This window comes from Opisthocomus hoazin, chromosome 6, assembly GCF_030867145.1.
Source record: "Opisthocomus hoazin isolate bOpiHoa1 chromosome 6, bOpiHoa1.hap1, whole genome shotgun sequence".
NCBI classification, from domain to species: Eukaryota; Metazoa; Chordata; class Aves; order Opisthocomiformes; family Opisthocomidae; genus Opisthocomus; species Opisthocomus hoazin.
In genome coordinates, this window is record NC_134419.1 from 1,772,179 (window position 1) to 1,791,616 (window position 19,438).

General features: G+C 42.8%; 2 protein-coding genes across 5 annotated transcripts in view; one reads left to right on the forward strand and one right to left on the reverse strand.

The window, feature by feature from the left end:
* Window positions 1–4,162, reverse strand: part of LRRC7 (leucine rich repeat containing 7) — a 332,198-nt gene extending 328,036 nt beyond the window's left edge. The window contains exon 1 of the mRNA XM_075424242.1: window positions 3,994–4,162. The gene's annotated coding sequence lies outside the window, so the exon portion shown is untranslated. The remainder of the gene's footprint in view (window positions 1–3,993) is intronic.
* Window positions 4,163–4,284: 122 nt separating this feature from the next.
* On the forward strand, window positions 4,285–19,152 carry DEPDC1 (DEP domain containing 1). 4 transcript variants are annotated; one of them, XM_075424022.1, is made up of 12 exons: window positions 4,285–4,358; window positions 4,875–5,140; window positions 5,921–6,071; window positions 7,249–7,367; window positions 7,793–7,923; window positions 8,220–8,267; window positions 11,970–12,110; window positions 12,601–13,476; window positions 14,103–14,275; window positions 15,251–15,427; window positions 15,708–15,893; window positions 18,398–19,152. In XM_075424022.1, the coding sequence occupies exons 1-12, from the start codon at window positions 4,311–4,313 to the stop codon at window positions 18,536–18,538; spliced, it is 2,457 nt and encodes an 818-aa protein (XP_075280137.1). In that variant the 5' UTR covers window positions 4,285–4,310; the 3' UTR covers window positions 18,539–19,152. The 4 variants fall into 4 exon arrangements, with proteins under 4 accessions (XP_075280137.1, XP_075280138.1, XP_075280140.1 ...); XM_075424023.1 differs by having other exon boundaries at window positions 12,628–13,476; XM_075424024.1 differs by lacking the exon at window positions 4,285–4,358 and adding an exon at window positions 4,386–4,433.
* The last annotated feature ends 286 nt before the right edge of the window (window positions 19,153–19,438 follow it).

Genomic DNA, 19,438 nt, shown 5'->3' on the forward strand with positions numbered 1-19,438 from the left:
CAACACACCAGCGGGGAAGCCACCACCCCCCTCAGCAGAGGGGACCCAAACCGGATTTAGCAGAGGATGGGGATGAAGGGCAGAGTCTGGAGCAGCTCACAGGGCTCTTGTTAATTCATGAAGAAGGGAAGAGGTGGGGGGCTACGTAAACGCATTGGATGATGTGAAAATTTAGTGAGAAAAGGTGCAGGGTGTTTCTCAGTACCTGCAAGGCACAAGCGGAACAGGATGCTGACCCACAGTCACTCAAAGGAAAGAAACACAGTGCTCAGGTTGCTTACATTTAGGTGGTGATGGTACACAGAATTCCTCGACATTTGTGCAAGAGAGGAAAGCACTTGGGGATCCTCAGTGACTGAGGGGTAGAGCAGAAGATCTCAAGTAATCATTCAAGGCTGAACAACAGCAGGATTTATCCTACTTGTTGGTTTTGGTTTTTCTCCACTACTGCATAAAAACTCCCCTCTAAGTGGCTTTTTGTACAAGCTCCTGACTCTACATGGGGGAAAGTTCAGCAGGAGCAGAAAAAGAGATGGTTCCAAACTGAGATTCTTCTTTTCTCTCAAATTCTCACGCACACGTTTTCATGATAACCTTCACAGGCATTCTCCTCTATTCTTCCCACACCAATCCTTCCGAAAATTGTCTGCACTGTCACTATGAAAGCACACACACTCCATCTCCAGAACGCAGCAAATCAGCTGAAATGTTATCTGAAAGCTGGTAAATGCCACAGAATTGCTTTTCTAAGAAAAAAATTATTGTAATAAAATGACGGTAATTGGCTGCAGTTTGTCTTCAATGTGGATTTCCCCCCAGGCACATCCTGCCTGGATTAGATTCTTTGCCTACAAAATGTTGCTCTCACAAAGTCTGTACTACACATTTAAAAAAAAATATAATAAAATCCAGCCCTCACCATTTAATATCCTCAAAGAATGATGCACAATGTCCTTGGGGGGGGGAAAAAATATTGCTTAAATGTTTCATCCAGAAATGTAAACGGCTGAGTTCTTACCTTGTTATCTCATTGACACAATGAGAACTTTGCATTAAGGACTCACACATCTTTCAACTGTTACACATTTTTATGCTTCTTGTTTCATTTCACTCAGTATCAGGCATTTTTTTTCACCTACTGTAAGTATAGAAGCTATCCCCCTAAAATCAAGATTTAAATAGATGTGCACGGAAGAACAGCAGCAGCGCATTAGCAAAGCATGCTTCCAAAATCCTCACAGCACTTTACAAACCTTGCGCTGGGCCCCACTCTCAGCTTGTCTACTCGGCTCTGCTTACAGCAGCAAAGCCAAAGGCTTCCGTTCCTCATCCCCGCTCCTGATTGTCCCAGCAGCAGTACTGTCACGGCTGCTATTACAACCGTGTATGCTTCACCTTACCCGGATCAAAAGCAAAACTTCGCTGTGGTACAGAGAAAGCCATAAACATAGGGGCCAAAGAAAAGTCCTGTGGGGTCAATTGTTGTGCCTGCTTTGGGATCTGGGCCTGGTATCTGTGGTGCTTCCAACACAGGCTACTGAATTTTCTTTCACTGGAAGCTGCAGTCTGTGCAGGGCTAGCACACCAAGCCCTGCCGAGGCTCCAGGTCTCAGGTCGCTGCAATGCTTCCAAGGGGAAGAACACCCAATTTACGCCATCATCCTCACAAACCAAGTGGAATATGTATGTGCAAAAGTGTATGTATTTGCATTCCTTAATGACAACTACAGAAAGCCTGTGTTATCACTAGCAGTCTTCACAATCTATTCCCTTATGTTTTAAAAGCACTTTCTCTTTGAACTTAAGGGCAAGAATGTTCTTAATTCAGCTCTACTAAACATCAGGAGATGGATATTAAGTACTTCCAATTAGTTTTATTCCTATATCTCAAACCAGTAGAACAAAGGCCTACAGCTATACAGTGCACACCTCTACTTCCGTTTAGTAACACACACAGCAAAAAACAACCTCGGGGGACAGTCTTAGCCCTGATATTTTAAATGAACTCTGGTAATCTATTTCTTTTACCTTCTACTGTTACCAGTAGCAGACACCAACATGAAACAATTATAAAGGGGAAACAGAAAATAATGCTTTACTTTTCCCATTACTTTTCTTCATGTGTTTTGCAGAACTTTGTACGTGCAGAGCTACACTGATGCCCTCCTACAGCTAAGCTGGGTTGGTATTTGTACAGATATGCACCAGGTATCTGGTATTCTCTAATGACAATAAAGGGAAGAAAAACACTGAAAGATAAGGAAATCTCATTGTAAGCCATAAAACTGGCTCTGAGAATATCTGCAGTGACCTGAAGGTAGTCTCCAATCCTTTTAAAAGGCTGCTTGTATTTCCAGTTGATTGTATCTATTCACAGCTGTGTAGTGATAAAAACAGAACACCTGCCTCTGTGTAGTCATCTTTCTTTAAGTAGGGAAACCTACAAGCAAGAGTAGACTTGAAATTGAATTGTAAAAGCAGAAAGAACTCTAGTTTTTATCTCCTGGGAAATTAATTAAAACACTCTAGGCTACAACAGCATAGCAGTGTCTACACCAGCACGAAGAAGATGGACTGTAATGTTTCCCGGACTCTTCCAATTACCACTTTCACTGTATTAGCTAGACATGTCCCTAAAATCTCTTTTCTTGATCTAAGATACGAAGTTTTACAACATGCATTAGATCATCTATAGGCAGTAGGTTAAATGCAGATACATCAAGCATTGTATTTTGTTAAAGGACTTGAGAGAGGGAGGATGGGAAGTAATCCACAGTGAAACAGCTGTAGTCATCACTTTTTACAGGTTTCCCTTGTGGAGGTTTCCCTAAGATAATCAGTAAATTGAATCATACTCTTGAACAGGTTTAGAGCCTGGGTCATTGGAAAACTTAATACCACTCTCTATCTTGGCAACCACTCATCAGGCAATTTTGTTAGAAATGAAAACAGGAGGTGTGTTGTTGAGATATGTAAGTGATGAAAAGCACCTCAAAAGTTCTTTATCTAGTGAGAGAATCCACATCTTTCTTCTTCTAATCAGATACAAAGTGTAAGTGAAACACAGCTTCACTGAATTTTGAATTGTTTGCTATTACTGACCCTTCAAGTCAACAACTGCTGGCTGGCCAGCTGTGCCACAGCTCACAGCTCTGATAGAAGTGATCAGGAGATAGTGCTGACTGGCTCCTGCAACCAGCTACTGGAGCACACAACAGCAGAACAGCCACCCCTCCCTTGGCAGTGTGTGTAGTTGAGAAATGGGTTTTCTTTGTGCTGCCCCAGTCCTGGCTGTGCTGGGAGGCACTGCCTGGGTTGCTGTGTGTCTTGGTGCTTGAGCTTTCTGCTTCTGCCCTCTTTTCTGGGTTGCAGCTTTGGGTCTTACTGCTTAAATCCACTTGTTATGCTGGTGTGTTTTCCCACAGCAGTGACGTTTTTATCACTTCTTATAAAAGTGTCTGAGGTATTTGTGTGCCTTTATTGACTATAAAAGAACTGATGAGTCTAAAAGGCTTGGGCGATGGATGGCTGTCTCAAGATAAAGCACTTGGGGGGTATTTATTGCTCCCAGGTTACAAGCACACTTGGTCTACAGGCCCCGAGAAGGTGAATGCTTGAAAGGAAAACCAGTGGATGTTTTAAAGAGAAAAAGCAAACTTACAGCTATGCAATTGCGATGTTTGTTAGGCTGTGTGTTGGTGCGACATCTCTGTTACACCTGTACCTGTATGAACTCCACAGGGCTCACCAGGGTAGCTGGAAGGCCAGGCTTCCTCCTGCAGGCCGTTCGTGTGCAGGCAGCTGTGTGTCAGCTACGTGCAAGTCTCTCGGGACCTAAGCCACGCGTGAGCCACACCTGCCTCTGGGGAAACGCTCTGGAAACCGAGCGAAGCCACGGACCACCAGCCGGCTCTCCCCCCTCCCTCATCTTAACAGATAACCGGGGCGGGTTTCTGAGGAGGCGCGAGCTTCCGGCCTCTCCTCAGGACTGACCTGCGGCTGTTGCACGCGGCTGCTCCCCGCCCGCAGGGAAGGCAGGCCGCCATCAGGCGAGGCCGTCCCGCTTGGCCTCACCCGGCCGACGCCACACGGAGACAACGCCGCGTTAAAACGCCCACCCGTGAGGGCCTGAGGAGAGCCGCGGCAGCTCCGCATCCGCCCGGCCGCTATCACCCGCCCCGGCCCGGCCCTTCCCCTCAGGCCGCCGCCGCGTCACGGCAAGGCGGCGCGCGCCCGCCCGGCTCGGCCAATCCCAGGCCGGCCCCGCGGATTCGAACGGCGGGGGCGGCCGTTGGGCTGCGGCGCGCGACATGGCGGGCCGGCCGGCCGCCCCGGGGCCCTACCGCGCCACCCGGCTGGTGAGGGCGGCGCGGCGGGCCCGGGGGAGCAGGAGGGAGGTCGGCGGCTGCCTCGGCCTCCCGGCCGCGCCTCAGGTGAAGCCCGGCCGTGCCCGGAGCGCCTGGAGAGCCGGGCCGCGGCCGGGTGAGGGGGGCCGGGCCGCGGCCGGGTGAGGGGAGCCCTGGCCCAGGCTGCCCAGAGGGGCTGTGGAGTCTCCTTCTCTGGAGATATTCCAGCCCCGCCTGGCCGCGGTGCTGTGCCCCCTGCTCTGGGTGACCCTGCTTGGGCAGGGGGTTGGACTGGGTGACCCACAGAGGGCCCTGCCAACCCCTAACGTTCTGTGGTTCTGTGGGTGAGGGGAGCCGGGCTGTGCCCGGGTGAGAGGAGCCACTTAGTATAACCATCTGTACTTGTTGCTGTTAATGTTGGGATTTGACTTACATGCTTATTAATATAACATTTTTTTTCATTGATACTTACAATGTCCAACCTCAGGCTTTAACCTGACATCCCTCGCTGTTCTGTTTCTCCCGCAGTGGAACGAAATCACCAAGTATTTCCGAGCAGGCATGCCGTTACGGAAACACAGACAACACTTCAAGAAACACGGGAGCTGTTTCACTGCCTCGGAAGCTGTGGACTGGCTCCACGGAGTGTTAAGGAGCAGCAGTAGCTTTGGTCCTGAAGTCACGAGGCAGCAGACTGTCCAGTTATTGAGAAAGTTTCTCAAGAATCATGTAATTGAAGATATAAAAGGGAGATGGGGATCTGAAAATCTAGAAGACAACGGTGCACTATACAGGTACCGAAATGAAGGCGTTAACAGAGCTCTTCAGGTTGAGAACTTTATTTAAATATCTTCATGCTCAGATTCCCAAAAACGTCTTGCTTTGGGTTGAGCAGTTGGGCCAAAACATAATTATTAACACCATATTGCTCCGCTCACTCTTTTGCTTTACGCTGGCTTGCAGTATAGACTGAGCGCTCAGGGCGGTTTCGGTGCTTTTGTTTAGCCAAGTTTTTCACTGGCATGCGTGCCACCCTCAAGGGCTTTGGAGGGGAGCCAAGGAGAATTTATGGTAGTAGCCCTGTGCTGTGCTACCAGTTCTCTGTTTACTTCTCCTGTACGTTTTACAGGAAGTCTAAGTGGGAAAGAGTCTAAGTTCTTAAATTAAAGGTATTAATGACCCTCGTCTGCTTTAGTGCTGTATAAACAGCTGAGTATCTTCAACTTGACTTTGGAATCAAGTAGCCCAAGGCTAATTTATAGTATGATAATGTTAAACAGTGTTCTAAAGAGAAAGTTTCAGCATTTTTCTTCTTAATTTCCTGAATCTTTTCAGAATCTTATGGAATCATGCTGATGGGATATGGTTTTGGTTACAGAATCACAGAATAGTAGGGGTTGGAAGGGACCACTGTGGGTCATCTAGTCCAACCCTCCTGCTGAAGCAGGGTCACCCACAGCAGGCTGCACAGGACCTTGTCCAGGCGGGGCTGGAATATCTCCAGAGAAGCAGAATCCACAACCTCATTTTTAATCTATTCTAAATGTATTGAAGATCTCTCCTATTCATTACAGATTTCCTTCAACATCTCCAGTTAAACCTCTACCAAGCCTATGTCCACCAAAAGAAAACTTGGAAAACTTCTCTAGAGACAGAGAAAGACTTTTTAAACTGCCGCATTTAGCCAGGAGAACTGTTAAAAAACATGAGTTACTACAGTCTCTGGTAATTACTTATGTTTCTTACATAATTGCAATTGTCGTGTATTTTCTTTATTCTTTAGAAAAATAAAACTAGAAGCAATCATCTTTTAGTGACACTGTTCTGTTGTGTCCTCTTCTAGCTGAAGAAATAAATTGGTGAGTTCTTCTAGACAGTGAAACAGAACGTTGCTATAGCTGTAATAGAAAGATACAGCTATGCTTTATAACAAAGTGTCTTGGTGATGTGTGCTGTTTCTTTTCTTGCATGTGCAAAAAGAGATTTTATTAAATAACCTGTAATTATTCAAACAAAATACATACATGTAAAATCACAGCTGTGACTGTAACATGGCATTTTTGAAACGCTGGCAGCACGTGAAAGGGATTACGCGTTTGACAGAAGAAATTAAGTACACTGTTAAGCCTGTATGAAGCTGTTTCTTCTAAACTTACTGGCAATAGTTTTTTGGGAAGAGGAGGGGGTAGAGTGTTATTAATGCAGCCATGTTACTGAATCAGAAAGAAAGGTCATTTCACACACGCTCCCATCACAGCATAGGGCTAATTTTGCATCACTATGATCTGAGATTACATAGAGTTTTTATTGCCCGTATACCTGTAAGCAATTGAACATCTAATGTCATCAGTGTGGGAAGTTTTTTGTTTTCTTTTGGGTTCTCTTGTTTGTTTTGTCTCCTTCAGTGCAGAATTATCCCTGCTGCAGTATTTGAAAGTATTGGGAGGGCTGGAAGGTGGAGTTCAAGAAATGATCTGGACAGTATGTCCCTGTTTTTGCCTAGGACAAATAAAAGGCACAAATTATTTGACTGTTCTGCTTACTTTTTGAAAGATACTGAATGTGAGAGCTTGGCCCTTTGTTCTTTTGGGATTTGTGCGTGTGTGCATACTTTCAGAATTTAGATTGTGATCCTAAAGGAGAATACTTTGCTTACTAATACATTTGGATTTGATGTGTTTCTACGTTTTAAATTTCTGACTTCTGAGTTGATCAAGTCTTTTTCATAGTATCCTCTTTTGCTTACCTTTCAGTGCTGAGAATGTTAAGGTTACTCCCTGGATCCTGTTTTGGAATGTAATGTTCTGCAGAATGCCCTATGCTTCTGAGAACAATTTTTACTTCCATTTTGAATTATTTTAAGAGGCTTATTTATCTTATGGTATAAACCACTCATTTGCAGGAAAACCTAGAAAAAATTAAACCAGATATAATAGAGGAAAACAAGGAAGACACACTGCATAGGAAGGAAATAAGCCAGGAATATGTGCAAGAAACTTGGAGAAATATCATTCTACTACAGTAAGTAATACATTATAAAAATCACCTTTTCGTGGATGTGCTTTGTGTATGTAATGGCCCCAATCAAGCTTTTGCCTTGCAAATTTTTTTAAAATTTTTAAAATTATATTTTAAGTTGAATGCTTTTATTAATTATTCTTTTCTAATGTATTGACATTAAATTGTTGCATTTAAAAAACTTATTGAAATTTATTATTGCTGGTGTTCAAGTATATTTTAAGTACCACAGATGCTCTATCTTACTGGTTTTTGGTGTTTGTCCCAGGAAAAAGCGCGTCCTCAAATTGTCCTTCTGGAAATGAGAATTTATTAAACACCAGACTAGCTTATCGAGTACCTTTTGTTTGAAGAGATATGGAAAGAACCTGTTTTCATTTATTACTAGCATACCTTTTAGACAAGATCTGCTCTTTTCCTCCCCACAGTCTGCAAACCATTTTAGGGCTCCCGTCTTTGGAAGAAGTTTTGCAGCCAACACAGATAGTTCCTGAGTACGTCATATACAATATGACTAACACAAGCAAACACGGTGTTGTTATTTTGCAGAACAAATCAGGTAAGATTTCTTTTTTTTTTCTGGTTTTGCTTAAAGCTTCTGTGTGGTGTAATTGCAACAAACATTAAATAATAATTAATCTGTTTTATAGTCTGTCCTTTACACTTTTTTTCCCAAACTAGAACACAGTTCAGTATATCTGTCTGGAAGCATTACAAGTGTAGCAATTTTCAAAATTAGTTTTAAATTTGATCTTTTCTATTTGAGGTGTTATCGAATACATGTGTACCATTATTTGTATTAGTTATCAAGTGGTTGGGTTGTGTATAAATAATGTACTTGTTTGTTTATTTTAGAAGACCTCCCTCACTGGGTGTTGTCAGCTATGAAATGCCTCGCATACTGTAAGTCACTGAAGAGCTTTTCAGTTCCAGAAACCTATTTTGAGAGTTCAAAATGGAATATACTTGCACATGAAGATCAATTGCGGTGTTTCATTTTGGAAATTCAAATATCTAAGTGCCTTGATATGTTGAGAAGCAATGAAAGCAGTCATTATCAAATTATTGCACAGAAATGTAACCTAAAAGAGTTAATGCATGCTGAAGATGATGTATGTCAGGTAATCAAGATATTCTTCCTTTAGCCATCTAGGTAGTTATCCTGCTTTTAGGTTGCATTGTCTGATTCTGCGTATGAATTTTTGGCAACGTAAACAGATTAAATTAGTGGAAGAAGAGGGGCGGGCTTCAGTGTTCCTCAATCCATGAAATGTACAGGAGAAAGAATTAAAATCTGTAAGCTTTCAGTGGAAGCATTCTGTCCGAGGCCATGAAAAAGTGAAGGGCTGTTTTTTACAAAAATAATTCCTGTTAACAAAGAGGCAGGCAGGGAGAAAACTTGAGTGAATGGGCAGAAGCTGTTGCCCCAAAAAAGACCATTTTCATTATCTGTGGACTGAGAGCCAGTGTGCAGTCATCCCTTGTTTTGGTATTAGTGTATGAAATACCAAGTAGCAGAACTGAAAGTGGTTACCATTCATAGAAAACTTAACGTTTCTGTTTAGTTTTCTTTGGGTATTTGCTTAAATGTAAAATTTAGACAGGCATGATGTTAAATCTTCAACTTCAGAAAAGAAGAATCAGTTACCTGAGGCATCAGTGTTATGTGTGCTGGAGCAGCTGCCTTGGAACTACCGGGAAAGTATTTACTGTGGAGTTGTACGATTAACACAGGTTTTCACACGTTGGGGCGGAAAAAAAAAAAGTACTTTCACAGTGACCCTAATGAGGTTTGTTTTTTAATGGCTCAGTCTGATGTGGATTCTCTTGGTGATAAATGAGCGGTTTTGTTCTTCAGCATGTGCTGTAGCAGACCTGTGTGGTACTGGTCGTCTTTCTCCTTTACAGTGCCATTGATTTTTATGAAACTTCACAGAATCTAACTGTCTTTGAGGCTTACTTTGTCAGATGTGTTTGAAATTGTTACAAACACATATAGATCATGACTTCACATCTTTATGAAGCAGGCTTTGAAAAGATTCCGGAGCAGCAGAGCACAATTGGACTGACTTTTTTTTTCTTTTCTTTTTTTGTTTGATAAATCTGCCTCTTTAAATGGCTAACGAGGCATGCTAGAGTTAGATGAGTGCCTCATCCGAGGTGATGAGCTCTTTTCATGTGTGCTTGCCCTGCTATTTAACTCTGGCCCCTATTACTGGCAAGCTCCTTCATTAGCTCCCCTCAAAGCTACACTAGCTATAACGGGGTTGGATGGTGCGTGTTTATGTATCTGCATAGATGTCTAATTGCTCAGTGGAACTGCGGCAGGGGTCCATGCAGGGTTAGTGTGCCTTCAGAAGTTCAGTTTGCAGCATATGCTCTTGTGAAAATGACCCTTTGTCTTTTATTCAACATGACCCTTTATCTTCAGTCACATTCCCAAATACATAGAGCCTCTTACATGAAGAGTGCTGTTAGGAAAAGCAGGACAGGGAAGAGCTTGGTGAGTGGCTTTAAATCGAAATGGAAAATACAGCTTAACACTGGTCTTTGAGCGTTTCAATACCTTAATTCCCACATCAGTCCTGTATTTAGAACTAATAGGTCTTTGCATTCATGAGTCAAAAACTGCACGCAAGCTTTCTGGTCTTTTGAATTCTCGATTTCTGATTTGAATTGGTTCAAGTGGAGAGTCTGTCTCTGCATCTGCTAGCTATACTGTAACCGAATGATTGAGGCAGCAGTTACTTTGCACAGTGGAAACTAAAAATACTCAGACTTGCAGTGGGAATACTGCTCAACTGTATTTTTAATGTAGTGTGTGGTAATGGGATTATGATTACAAAGTTTGATCATTTCAAAAATTAAATTTTCCTAGGTTCTGTGTGTTCTTAAAACTGCCATCTCCTAATTCATTACAACTGGCTTTGCGAGGTAGCTTATTTCAGTTGTAGGAGTTCAGTGGAGCATGATAATGTTAGGGTTAAAAGATCTACACAACGTCAAATTTTACTTGTACCAGAACACCTTTCATTCATTCTTTTTCTTGTCTGTAGCCACGTGGTCAAGGTTTACTAACCAGATCTCTTGAATTGTTGGATTGTTTATCTGTCCACTTGTGAAGAAAAGATCCACTGTGGGAGTAATGGTGAACAAAACTTTCTCTTGGTGAACCATCTGAATAGAGGAGTTGAGAAGAGGCAGTCCCTACAAAAGGAAAGGACACTGACCAGCTCTGCCTTGTGCGTGAAGCAGCGTGTAGATTGTCTGGCTTCTCAGCACGTTCCTCGGAGCTGGTCATAGCAAGAGCTGCTTGAGCTGGAAGCTAGAGCTGCTTGTGGGAGGACTGGGATTCCTGTAGTTTGGAAAGGAAGAATCCCAGGGATACTTGTTATTTCACAGAGCTTTCTGTGGTTAAATGAAGTAGATATTAAAAGCTTAAGTAATATTATGGTCTTTTTTTCCTGTTAAATTGGGATTTCCCAATGGTTTAGCTGAGTTATTTCACATCTATTGTGTGATGGGCTGACCCTGTCTTTCAGTCAGTGAATGATCTGCCAGAAGTGTTCATCTATTCTGAGTCTTGATTTCAATTTAAAAGAATTGTCAGGTCACACTGCCAGTGGATTTCATTCTGGCATCTCTGAGCTGAGAAACAGAGATGAGGGTTGCTGAATTGCCCCATCTCATTCTCTCTTGCAGCATCCCGGTGGCCTCGTTTGCAGGGCATCACATGGGAAAGGTAGGCACAGGGATACGTCCAGCAGTCGTTTGAGCTTGGGTTTCATGCAAAAGATCTGTAGAAAGGGAATGAGCACTGGCAGCACTTCCCTGAATTTGGTCCAGGCAGATTCAGTCTTCTCTGGTACAGCAACAGGCTGTATTTATGGGTCAAGAAGGAAAAGAAGTAACTCTGAGGTAACTTTGACATGGCTGGCTGGCTGGCAGGAGAACCATGGTGCAGTGTGAGCTTTGGGCTTGAAAGCAGCAGAGCCAGATTAGAGCAGATCTGAACTGAGCCTAATTAATCCTGCCTTTCTGCAGGGGGATGCTACTATGCTACAACAGGGGTCTTTGTGCCCATCTTTGATGGAGCATTGGAACAGGTTGCCCAGGGAGGCTGTGGAGTCTCCTTCTCTGGAGATATTCCAGACCCACCTGGACAAGGTCCTGTGCAGCCGGCTCTGGGTGACCCTGCTTGGGCAGGGGGTTGGGCTGGGTGACCCACAGAGGTCCCTGCCAACCCCGAACACTCTGTGATTCTGTGAAGGAAGGAAGATGCTAGACGTTTGTGATTATTTTGCTGAGGAATCTATAAAAGGCGTAAATGCTTTTTCATTTATTTTCTTAGTGCTGAACAGCTTGTTGAAATTGAGCACGGCTCCTCAGTGGCTATATAGGATATTTTATACTATTTTTGCTTACAAGTGGTACAGTGCTGAACTAAACAAAATATTTGTATGTTGCCAATGTGATCCTTTTCCTGTGAAACAGTCATTCCTATAAGAACAAACTGATGTTGGGGTTTTTTTAATTATTTTTGTTTTATAATGGAATTGTGAGAGTAAATACCTCTGTGAATTTTCTTTCTTCACCTCTTTTTAGGGCCTAGAAATAATGACATGAGCCAACCAACTTACAGTGGGTTTGAACGGGATGTATTCAGAACGGTTGCTGATTACTTTCTCAATCTCCCTGAACCATTACTTACTTTTGAATACTATGAACTTTTTGTTAACATTTTAGGTATGTATGAATTTAGAAATAATCAGTGCAAGCTGTAAGTTTATATCAACTGGGGAACAAATCTGTAATTCAAAGCAGACCTTGACCCTCTAATCTGTAAGGCAGCTTGAATCTGAGGAAGATCATCAATGCTGTCATTCTGTATTACAGTATTAATTGAAATGCAGTTCTGTCTTATAATATCCTCTATAAATTGCTGTCTGAGCTAGCATTCTAAATATGCAATAACCACAGTTTAAAAATGTGTGCTCGTTCTGTCTGCTCCTCACTATTGCAGCGTGTTACCTTCTTTATTCTTGCATGTTGGTTGCAGTTATCTTGTTGGATTGCTTTTGGACTGAGCTAATTTTTTCTTAGGTTTTACTAACAGAGTCAACTGAAAAATAGTGTCTTATATTTGTTGTCTTCTCTGTTTGATTAGCAGCTTTCTTTCTGAACTTGTTCATTTTCATACCACTTGCATCTTAACTTATATTTCATTTTCTGATAGTTATGTGTGGCTACATCACAATTCCAGATATATGCAGTGGAAAACATTCTGTCCAAGATGAGAAATGTGACCCACAACCTTCAAAAACTCTACACTTGAACTCTTTCAAGTCAACTGAATGTCTGCTTCTAAGCCTACTTCACAAAGAGCCTGACAAAAAAAGGAAAGAATATGAAGCTTCCAGGAAGTCTTCAGAAGAGCTAACTATTCAAAACCAACGTGCAAAGAAATTGCAGCAATATAATCTGACATGTAAACAAGGCAGTGCTGATAATCTAGTAGGAGGAAGTTGTCAAAATCTTTCAGGTTTCAGGAATGAACAAGATCCACCTCTAAAATTCAGGACAAGATGTTACTCTCTGGAAAGAATTGGAGGTGCTGCCTCGAGTGTGTGTGGTAAGGGAGAATGTGATTCCCTCAGGCAAAGTGATGTGAACACCATCCTGGGCACAAGAAATGGAAAACAATCTCTCTCGTGTGAGCATAAAGCTAATTCTGTATTGGAGCTTGGTTTTGCTAACACATGTCAAAAACAAACCTGTGGTATCAAGAGAGTGTCTGCCTCGACTCTTCAGCATCAAGAGCTGTTCAATGAAAATCGCAGGTCAAAGCAAATAAGCAGGTCTCTGAGTTTACTTGGCAGGAGGAGCTCCAGAAGTTGTGCTAGCATTAATATACCAGTTGCTGAAATCACAGTAAAGCCAAAGTCCCAGCTTGGTGGGCAAGGAAAACCAAATACCTCTGGTGTGACTGCTTCACTGGACAGCAGGACTGAGGTTTCCAATATCACCGCCAAAAAGAGACTCTGCGAAAGCACCATAGAACTCTCAGAATTCTCTTTCACTCACTCTGCTTGTATGTTGACTGGCACGCAAAGTAAGACGGCTTTCTAAAGCATGTTGTATTAGCTTATTGCGTTGTCCAACTAATCCCTGCTTCCCTAATCTTTGGCACTGTTGCTAGGTTTTTTGATACACACAAAACATCATCTGTGGGTTTAAAAAAAAAAAATTTGGTTGCTACATTGCACTGTCTAAAGGGAGCCTTTCAAACCCCCACTAACAAGTAGTAGTGTGTAGTATCTTTGGAGTCTTAAACTTGATGCGTCGGTAATTGACCTTTCTGTTCAGGTAAGTTATAAGTAATTCTTACCTAGCCGCTGCCTAAGAGTGAGGCAGGGAATCTGCACACACCTGCCTGTTGGAGGAGGTGTCCTTTTCTGGTCTTTGATACATATTTTCTGGAAATACTTCCAGGAATAATATTAGTGTCATTTCTTAATTTTATTATGGTCTTAATTGTGCCAGCAGTTTATCACAGTGAAGTAAGTTGAAGATGACCACACAAAGAACGGCTGCATAATGTTGTCTACCATGCTACAGCTGATCTCTATGAAAAATAGATTATTGTCACTGAAAAAATGAAATTTCTTGCACCGTGAGAAAAATATTCTGAAAGTTGGTTCAAATCTAATGACAGCTGTCTTTACAATTAACTTGTAGATCTCCTTCAGCCTCATTTAGAAAGAATTGCTGTAGAAGCGCTGCAGATAAGTTGTTTGTTGCTTCCACCACCAAATCGCAGAAAGATTCAGCTCTTGATGCGCATGATCTCTCGGATCAGTGAGAACGTTGATATGCCGCGACTGCACGATGCGATGGGCACGCGTTCGTTGGTAAGGGAGTCGTCAGCGCGGCCAGTCCGTTGTTTTAAGAATACGGCTAAAGTAATGCTGAGAACACGAGCAGCGTTCCAGACTTGAGGTTCTTGTCTCATTGCAATTAAATAGTGATTAATGGGCAGATTTTTCATCTCCAGAATATTTACAAAAGTCTGACTTGAAGCAAGCACTTTCTTGTCTGCATCCTAATACACTTCAAATATTGTTGTTGCTTTTGTTTGCTTTGGGAGGAGAAGGGAAATAAGTTCTTAAAAAGGCAAATGATTGTTTAGTCTGATTTCTCCTCCAACTGCCATTCAACTTAAAAGGTGTTTGTGAATTGTCTGCAGAAGACCTTTCTTGGGCTAAACGTTTGTGTATGTGAAGCTATGACAAAAACAATTCCAAAGAAGTAAATTTTCTGCCTACTGAGTTTATGGACTAGCTTCAAGGTCTGAATTTAAGCTTTTGTTGGAATGACTAAAGATTTTTGTTGGGTTTTTTTTTTTTTTAAAGATTAGCCAAAACAACAGAATACCTGCACATGCCAATTTAAAACATGCCTACTAAAAGCTGCAAATATGAAAGCTGTAAAAATGTTTTTTAAGGCTACTTAAAACTGGATCTTGGTGTGCATTAGCTCTTGGTTAGGTTGGCTCTGCAGGTCTTTTTATCATCTCACGTAAGATGGCCAATTGAAGATGTACGCTTTTCTACAGGGGAAGGCTTTTTCTTATTATTACCTCTTCAAAATATGTATTTCTTAATTGAAAGTACTGTTCAATTCAAAAAAGTATGAGTCTAACCCTCCAAGAAGTTGCTTTATTTCAGATAAGGATAAAGTTACAATCAGTTTTTTGTCCTCTCTTGGCCAGTGGTGCAGGCAAGGGAGATTGCAATGAGAGCTGGCACTGGAGAACTCACTGTGCTGACGGGAAGGCAGGCAAATCCCTCGACTGCGCGTACTAACGATGTGCTAAACTCTTCCAGATGATACAGACTTTTTCTCGATGCGTGCTGTGCTGTGCAGAAGAGGTGGATCTCGATGAGCTGCTTTCTACACGATTAGTTTCGTTTCTAATGGACCATCAGCACGAAATATTTAAAGTACCAACTTACCTGCAGGTCGCAGTGCGAGATCACATAGAATGCGTGAAGATGGCTCAGGTTGGTGGCGTGACAGACGTTTAGGGTCGTTTGCTGATTGCAGAGTGTTTGTTACTTCTGAAGGTGGGATGGGAAAACTGCAAATAAAACTGCTGTATGCTGAATGCAAACTGTTATTAAAATATTGGTGCAATCATAGATATTAGCAACATCATAATGTACTGCAGCTGGTGGTGTCACTGTAAGTTAGTGCTCTGCGGCGGTTGTTAGGTAGCTGCTTGCTGAAATAGCACGTAATCATTGGAGTGTATGTAGACCTCTTGTTCAACTTTGGTTTCAGTTCAAATATCCAGAGGAAGAAATTTGTGCCATATTGCCAACGTATTCATACTGCAAACAAATAACTCCTCAGGAGTTTGAGGAACAAAAGGTTTCTACCTCTCAAGCTGCGGTGGCAGAGCTCTTGGAGAACATTATCAAAGATAAGAACTTGTCTGTGAAAGACAAAAAGAAAAAGTTAAAACAGGTAAGAAACTTGGTGAACATGTTGTCTACTTCTGATAAACGCCTTTGGGAGGGAAGGGTCTGTCAGTAGACCCCGGGACAGAGCAAGAGCAGACAGCACAGAGAAATGCTGCTCTTGTAGCAGGGAGCTGTTTAATGGGGTTTGAGTGCATGCTCTGATTGGGGTTTTAAAGACAGTGTCTAATACAGCCTTTGACACTGTCTGGCAGCAGTGGTGTTCAAACAATGATTTAAAACCAGTATAAAATGATTCCAAGATCCTGCTCTCCATGACGTAACATGCGAGAGAATTACAGCGTGGTTGCTTGTGGTGCGCTGGCTGTGCAAGTTTACCATTGCAATGCTATAGATGGGCTCGAAATCAATAAGCGATAAAAGCAGTGGGTTTTGGGGTGTTTTTTCTTTTGCTTTGAGAGGTCACAGAATAGTAGGTGTTGGAAGGGACCTCTGTGGGTCATCTAGTCCAACCCTCCTGCCCAAGCAGGGTCACCCAGAGCAGGCTGCACAGGACCTTGTCCAGGCGGGTCTTGAATATCTCCAGAGAAGGAGACTCCACAGCCTCCCTGGGCAGCCTGGGCCAGGGCTCCGTCACCCTCAGAGGGAAGAAGTTCTTCCTCATGTTCAGACGGAACTTCCTGTGCCTCAGTTTGTGCCCATTGCCCCTTGTCCTGTCACTGGGCACCACTGGAAAGAGTCTGGCCCCATCCTCCTGACCGCCACCCTTCAGATATTTGTAGGCATTTATAAGGTCCCCTCTCAGCCTTCTCTTCTCCAGGCTGAACAAGCCCAGCTCCCTCAGCCTCTCCTCGTAGGGGAGATGTTCCAGTCCCCTCATCATCCTTGTAGCCCTCCGCTGGACTCTCTCCAGTAGCTCTTCATCTTTCTTGAACTGGGGAGCCCAGCACTGGACACAGGTCGAGCTCTATCCGTTCACAGTTCTGAAACGTGCTATTCTGTGGACTTGGTTTGTGTTTTGTAACGTGTATATTGCTCAAGATTATCTGGCCCTTCTATGGCCTGCTAACATATTGCCTAACACTAAAGCTACAATACGGCAATTCTGGCGGGATTTAATACTGGAGGATTGTTTTGGAAAACCTTTGGCAAGGATTTCTGACCCGTTGAATAGTATTGTACTTGTCCTAGAATCTCCTAAGCGAGTCTTGTGACTCAAATTTGAAAAAGCAGCTTTTCAGAGCGAGCACATTTCTTTCTCTTTGGTGCTCCTCCCCCAGCTTCTGCAACTCCAACTTTCATGTGTGGTGTGGAAGATTTCTGGTCCTGTAAAAATGAAGGCTGGACTCTTGATCGAGTTCAATAAAACTCCCTGCATGTGAAAAAGAGTAGTTAATTACAGTCGATTACAGTTTGGATTAAATATGCAGTCAGAAGTAATACACAGCAGCACTTTCAGCAGGTGAAGTGGGGAGGAAGGAAATAAGCTAAAATCCTCCAGTGGTAAAACTTGAAGTACATGCTTAAATTTTTGATGAGTTCCCACCAAAATCTGGAAGGAGCTTGTCCTGTAAGGGCCACATGTTAGCAAGGTTTATTTTTAAAATCCATAGAGCCGTGTCATTATAGTCTTGCCATTGGTGCTGGGATAGCTCGTGGTGTGACAAATCACAACTTGTTGGAGCGATTATTCAGTTTTGATACTTTGAATTGGGGAAAGCCAAGTACAAGGCATTTACTGGAGGGTTAGGTCCAGCTTGCATCAACACCAAAAGTTACAAATGGTGTCATTTTCCCTAGGCTGAGTCAACCAGCAGGAAGTTTGGCTGGTGTGTAGATGTGCGTGCAGTTATTCCTTCCTGAGCCCTTGCATAGGAAACGGGCAAAATGTCAGAAACACGTCTCTGAAGACAAATATTTTTGTTGAGTCGCCTATCTGCAGGGCTTGAAAAAAAACTCCCTTGGTTCGCTTTCCTGAGAGGATACCTTCAAGGTCTGCTGAATCTTAGCTTCTGATTAGGTCAAACACATCTGTCATTGTGGTTCTTGACGGACGGCTTGCCAAGCGTAGGCAGGCCAGGTAGCAACGCTGGCCGGGCCGCGTGGCCTCGCGTGGGTGACTGCGGTGCCTCGCCGGGGGTGGCACGCGGGTCGCGCCGTGCGGACGGCGAGCAGCGTTGCGTTACTGGGCTGGGGATCGACGTGGTGAGCAGCTGCGGGCTGGTGTCGCGAATGGAGAGAGAAAAAGGCGGTAGAACAGGGCGGTGTTTGCTCGTAGCGCTATTCTGGTCACAACAGCAAAAAATCCTTGGGAATAGAAGGAGATTAAGAAGCTTTTCTCGTTTCAGCAGAAGATGAAGTGCCTGACAGAATTTGACTCATTGTTTATTGGTTGTGAACTCGTAAGCGCAAAGGGCCGCAGCTTTGGTCGGGCGTCACTGCAGAGTTACCCTGCGTGCCGATACAAGGGGATTCATGCCCAAGTCTGGCACAGCTCGAGTTCGGGTGGAGCCTGATATTGTATTTTATTATTGTTTTTGTGTTTTCTAGTTTCAGAAGGAATACCCTCTAATCTACCAGAACAGATTTCCAACTACAGAAAATGAAGCGATGCTGTTCGAGAACAAACCTATCATCAAACAACCGATGCTTAGCCTAAGAAAACCAAGGTTTTGTAGCCTAAGATATTAATTTCACCGCGCTTCAGGTGCTTATTTATTTTGATGGGCGTACGTGCGAATGGTTTACCAAAGGGTGCTTGCTACAGAGGTGTGGTAGTGGCTGCGTGCGTCGAAGGAAGAAATGTTTACGTGGACACTACGTTGAGAAGTGCCAAAATAACTTCTTTTGTGCAGATAACTTTTGAATGACTGAGAGAGAAATCAATATTTATCTGTTTACAAATTATTATGATACATCGTGCTCAGTAAAAGAAATGTGAAAATAAGCATGGAGCTATTAGTAACCAAAAACTTATGTGTGGTTTTCATATGGGAAACTAATGATATGCATCTTGTTGTAACGTTTTTAATGTCTGTTCAGGAACTTGTGCCATTTATTGTAGTTTGTATAGGGTGTTTAAATGTCTGTGTGTTGTGAAGTGCCTTCTTTGTATTCTCAAATTATTTGTCTTTAAACAAAACAATGTTCTTTGAGTTTGGGACTAATTTAAAAGTTGGTTCTGTTGTTTCCAGGGGAGCCAGAAATTCACCATAAATGAATGATTATCTGACTCCATAAAATACTTCTGTTCGTCTCATCTTCAAAATTCACATAACCTTTTGTGTATTTATTTATATTAAAAGTCTTGGGTCTATTTCTGACATTTTCTTGGAAAAATTGTTTTGGATCTATTGGTGTGCTTCTCAGAATGATGCGAGTGGCGGATGACACGTGAACTGACAGTGAGTGGAATCAGAGTACGCGGAGTTTCCTGATTTTTGTTTCCAGAGTTAGGGGTTTGCTTATTAATTCTGACGGGACCAAGGCTCCCCCACAACAGTATAAATCTGGGTGAGTATTTCTGTGAGAGAACAATTCAAAGTAAGTCTTTTTATAAAAGGAATCCCTGCTTAATACTTAGGTGGATAA

Coding starts and splice junctions, on each gene's coding strand:
- DEPDC1 (XM_075424022.1), top strand. CDS start 4,311: ATGGCGGGCCGGCCGGCCGCCCCGGGGCCCTACCGCGCCACCCGGCTG. Junction 7,368..7,792: donor AGAAATATCATTCTACTACA/GTAAGTAATACA, acceptor TCCTCCCCACAG/TCTGCAAACCATTTTAGGGC. Junction 13,477..14,102: donor TATGTTGACTGGCACGCAAA/GTAAGACGGCTT, acceptor ATTAACTTGTAG/ATCTCCTTCAGCCTCATTTA.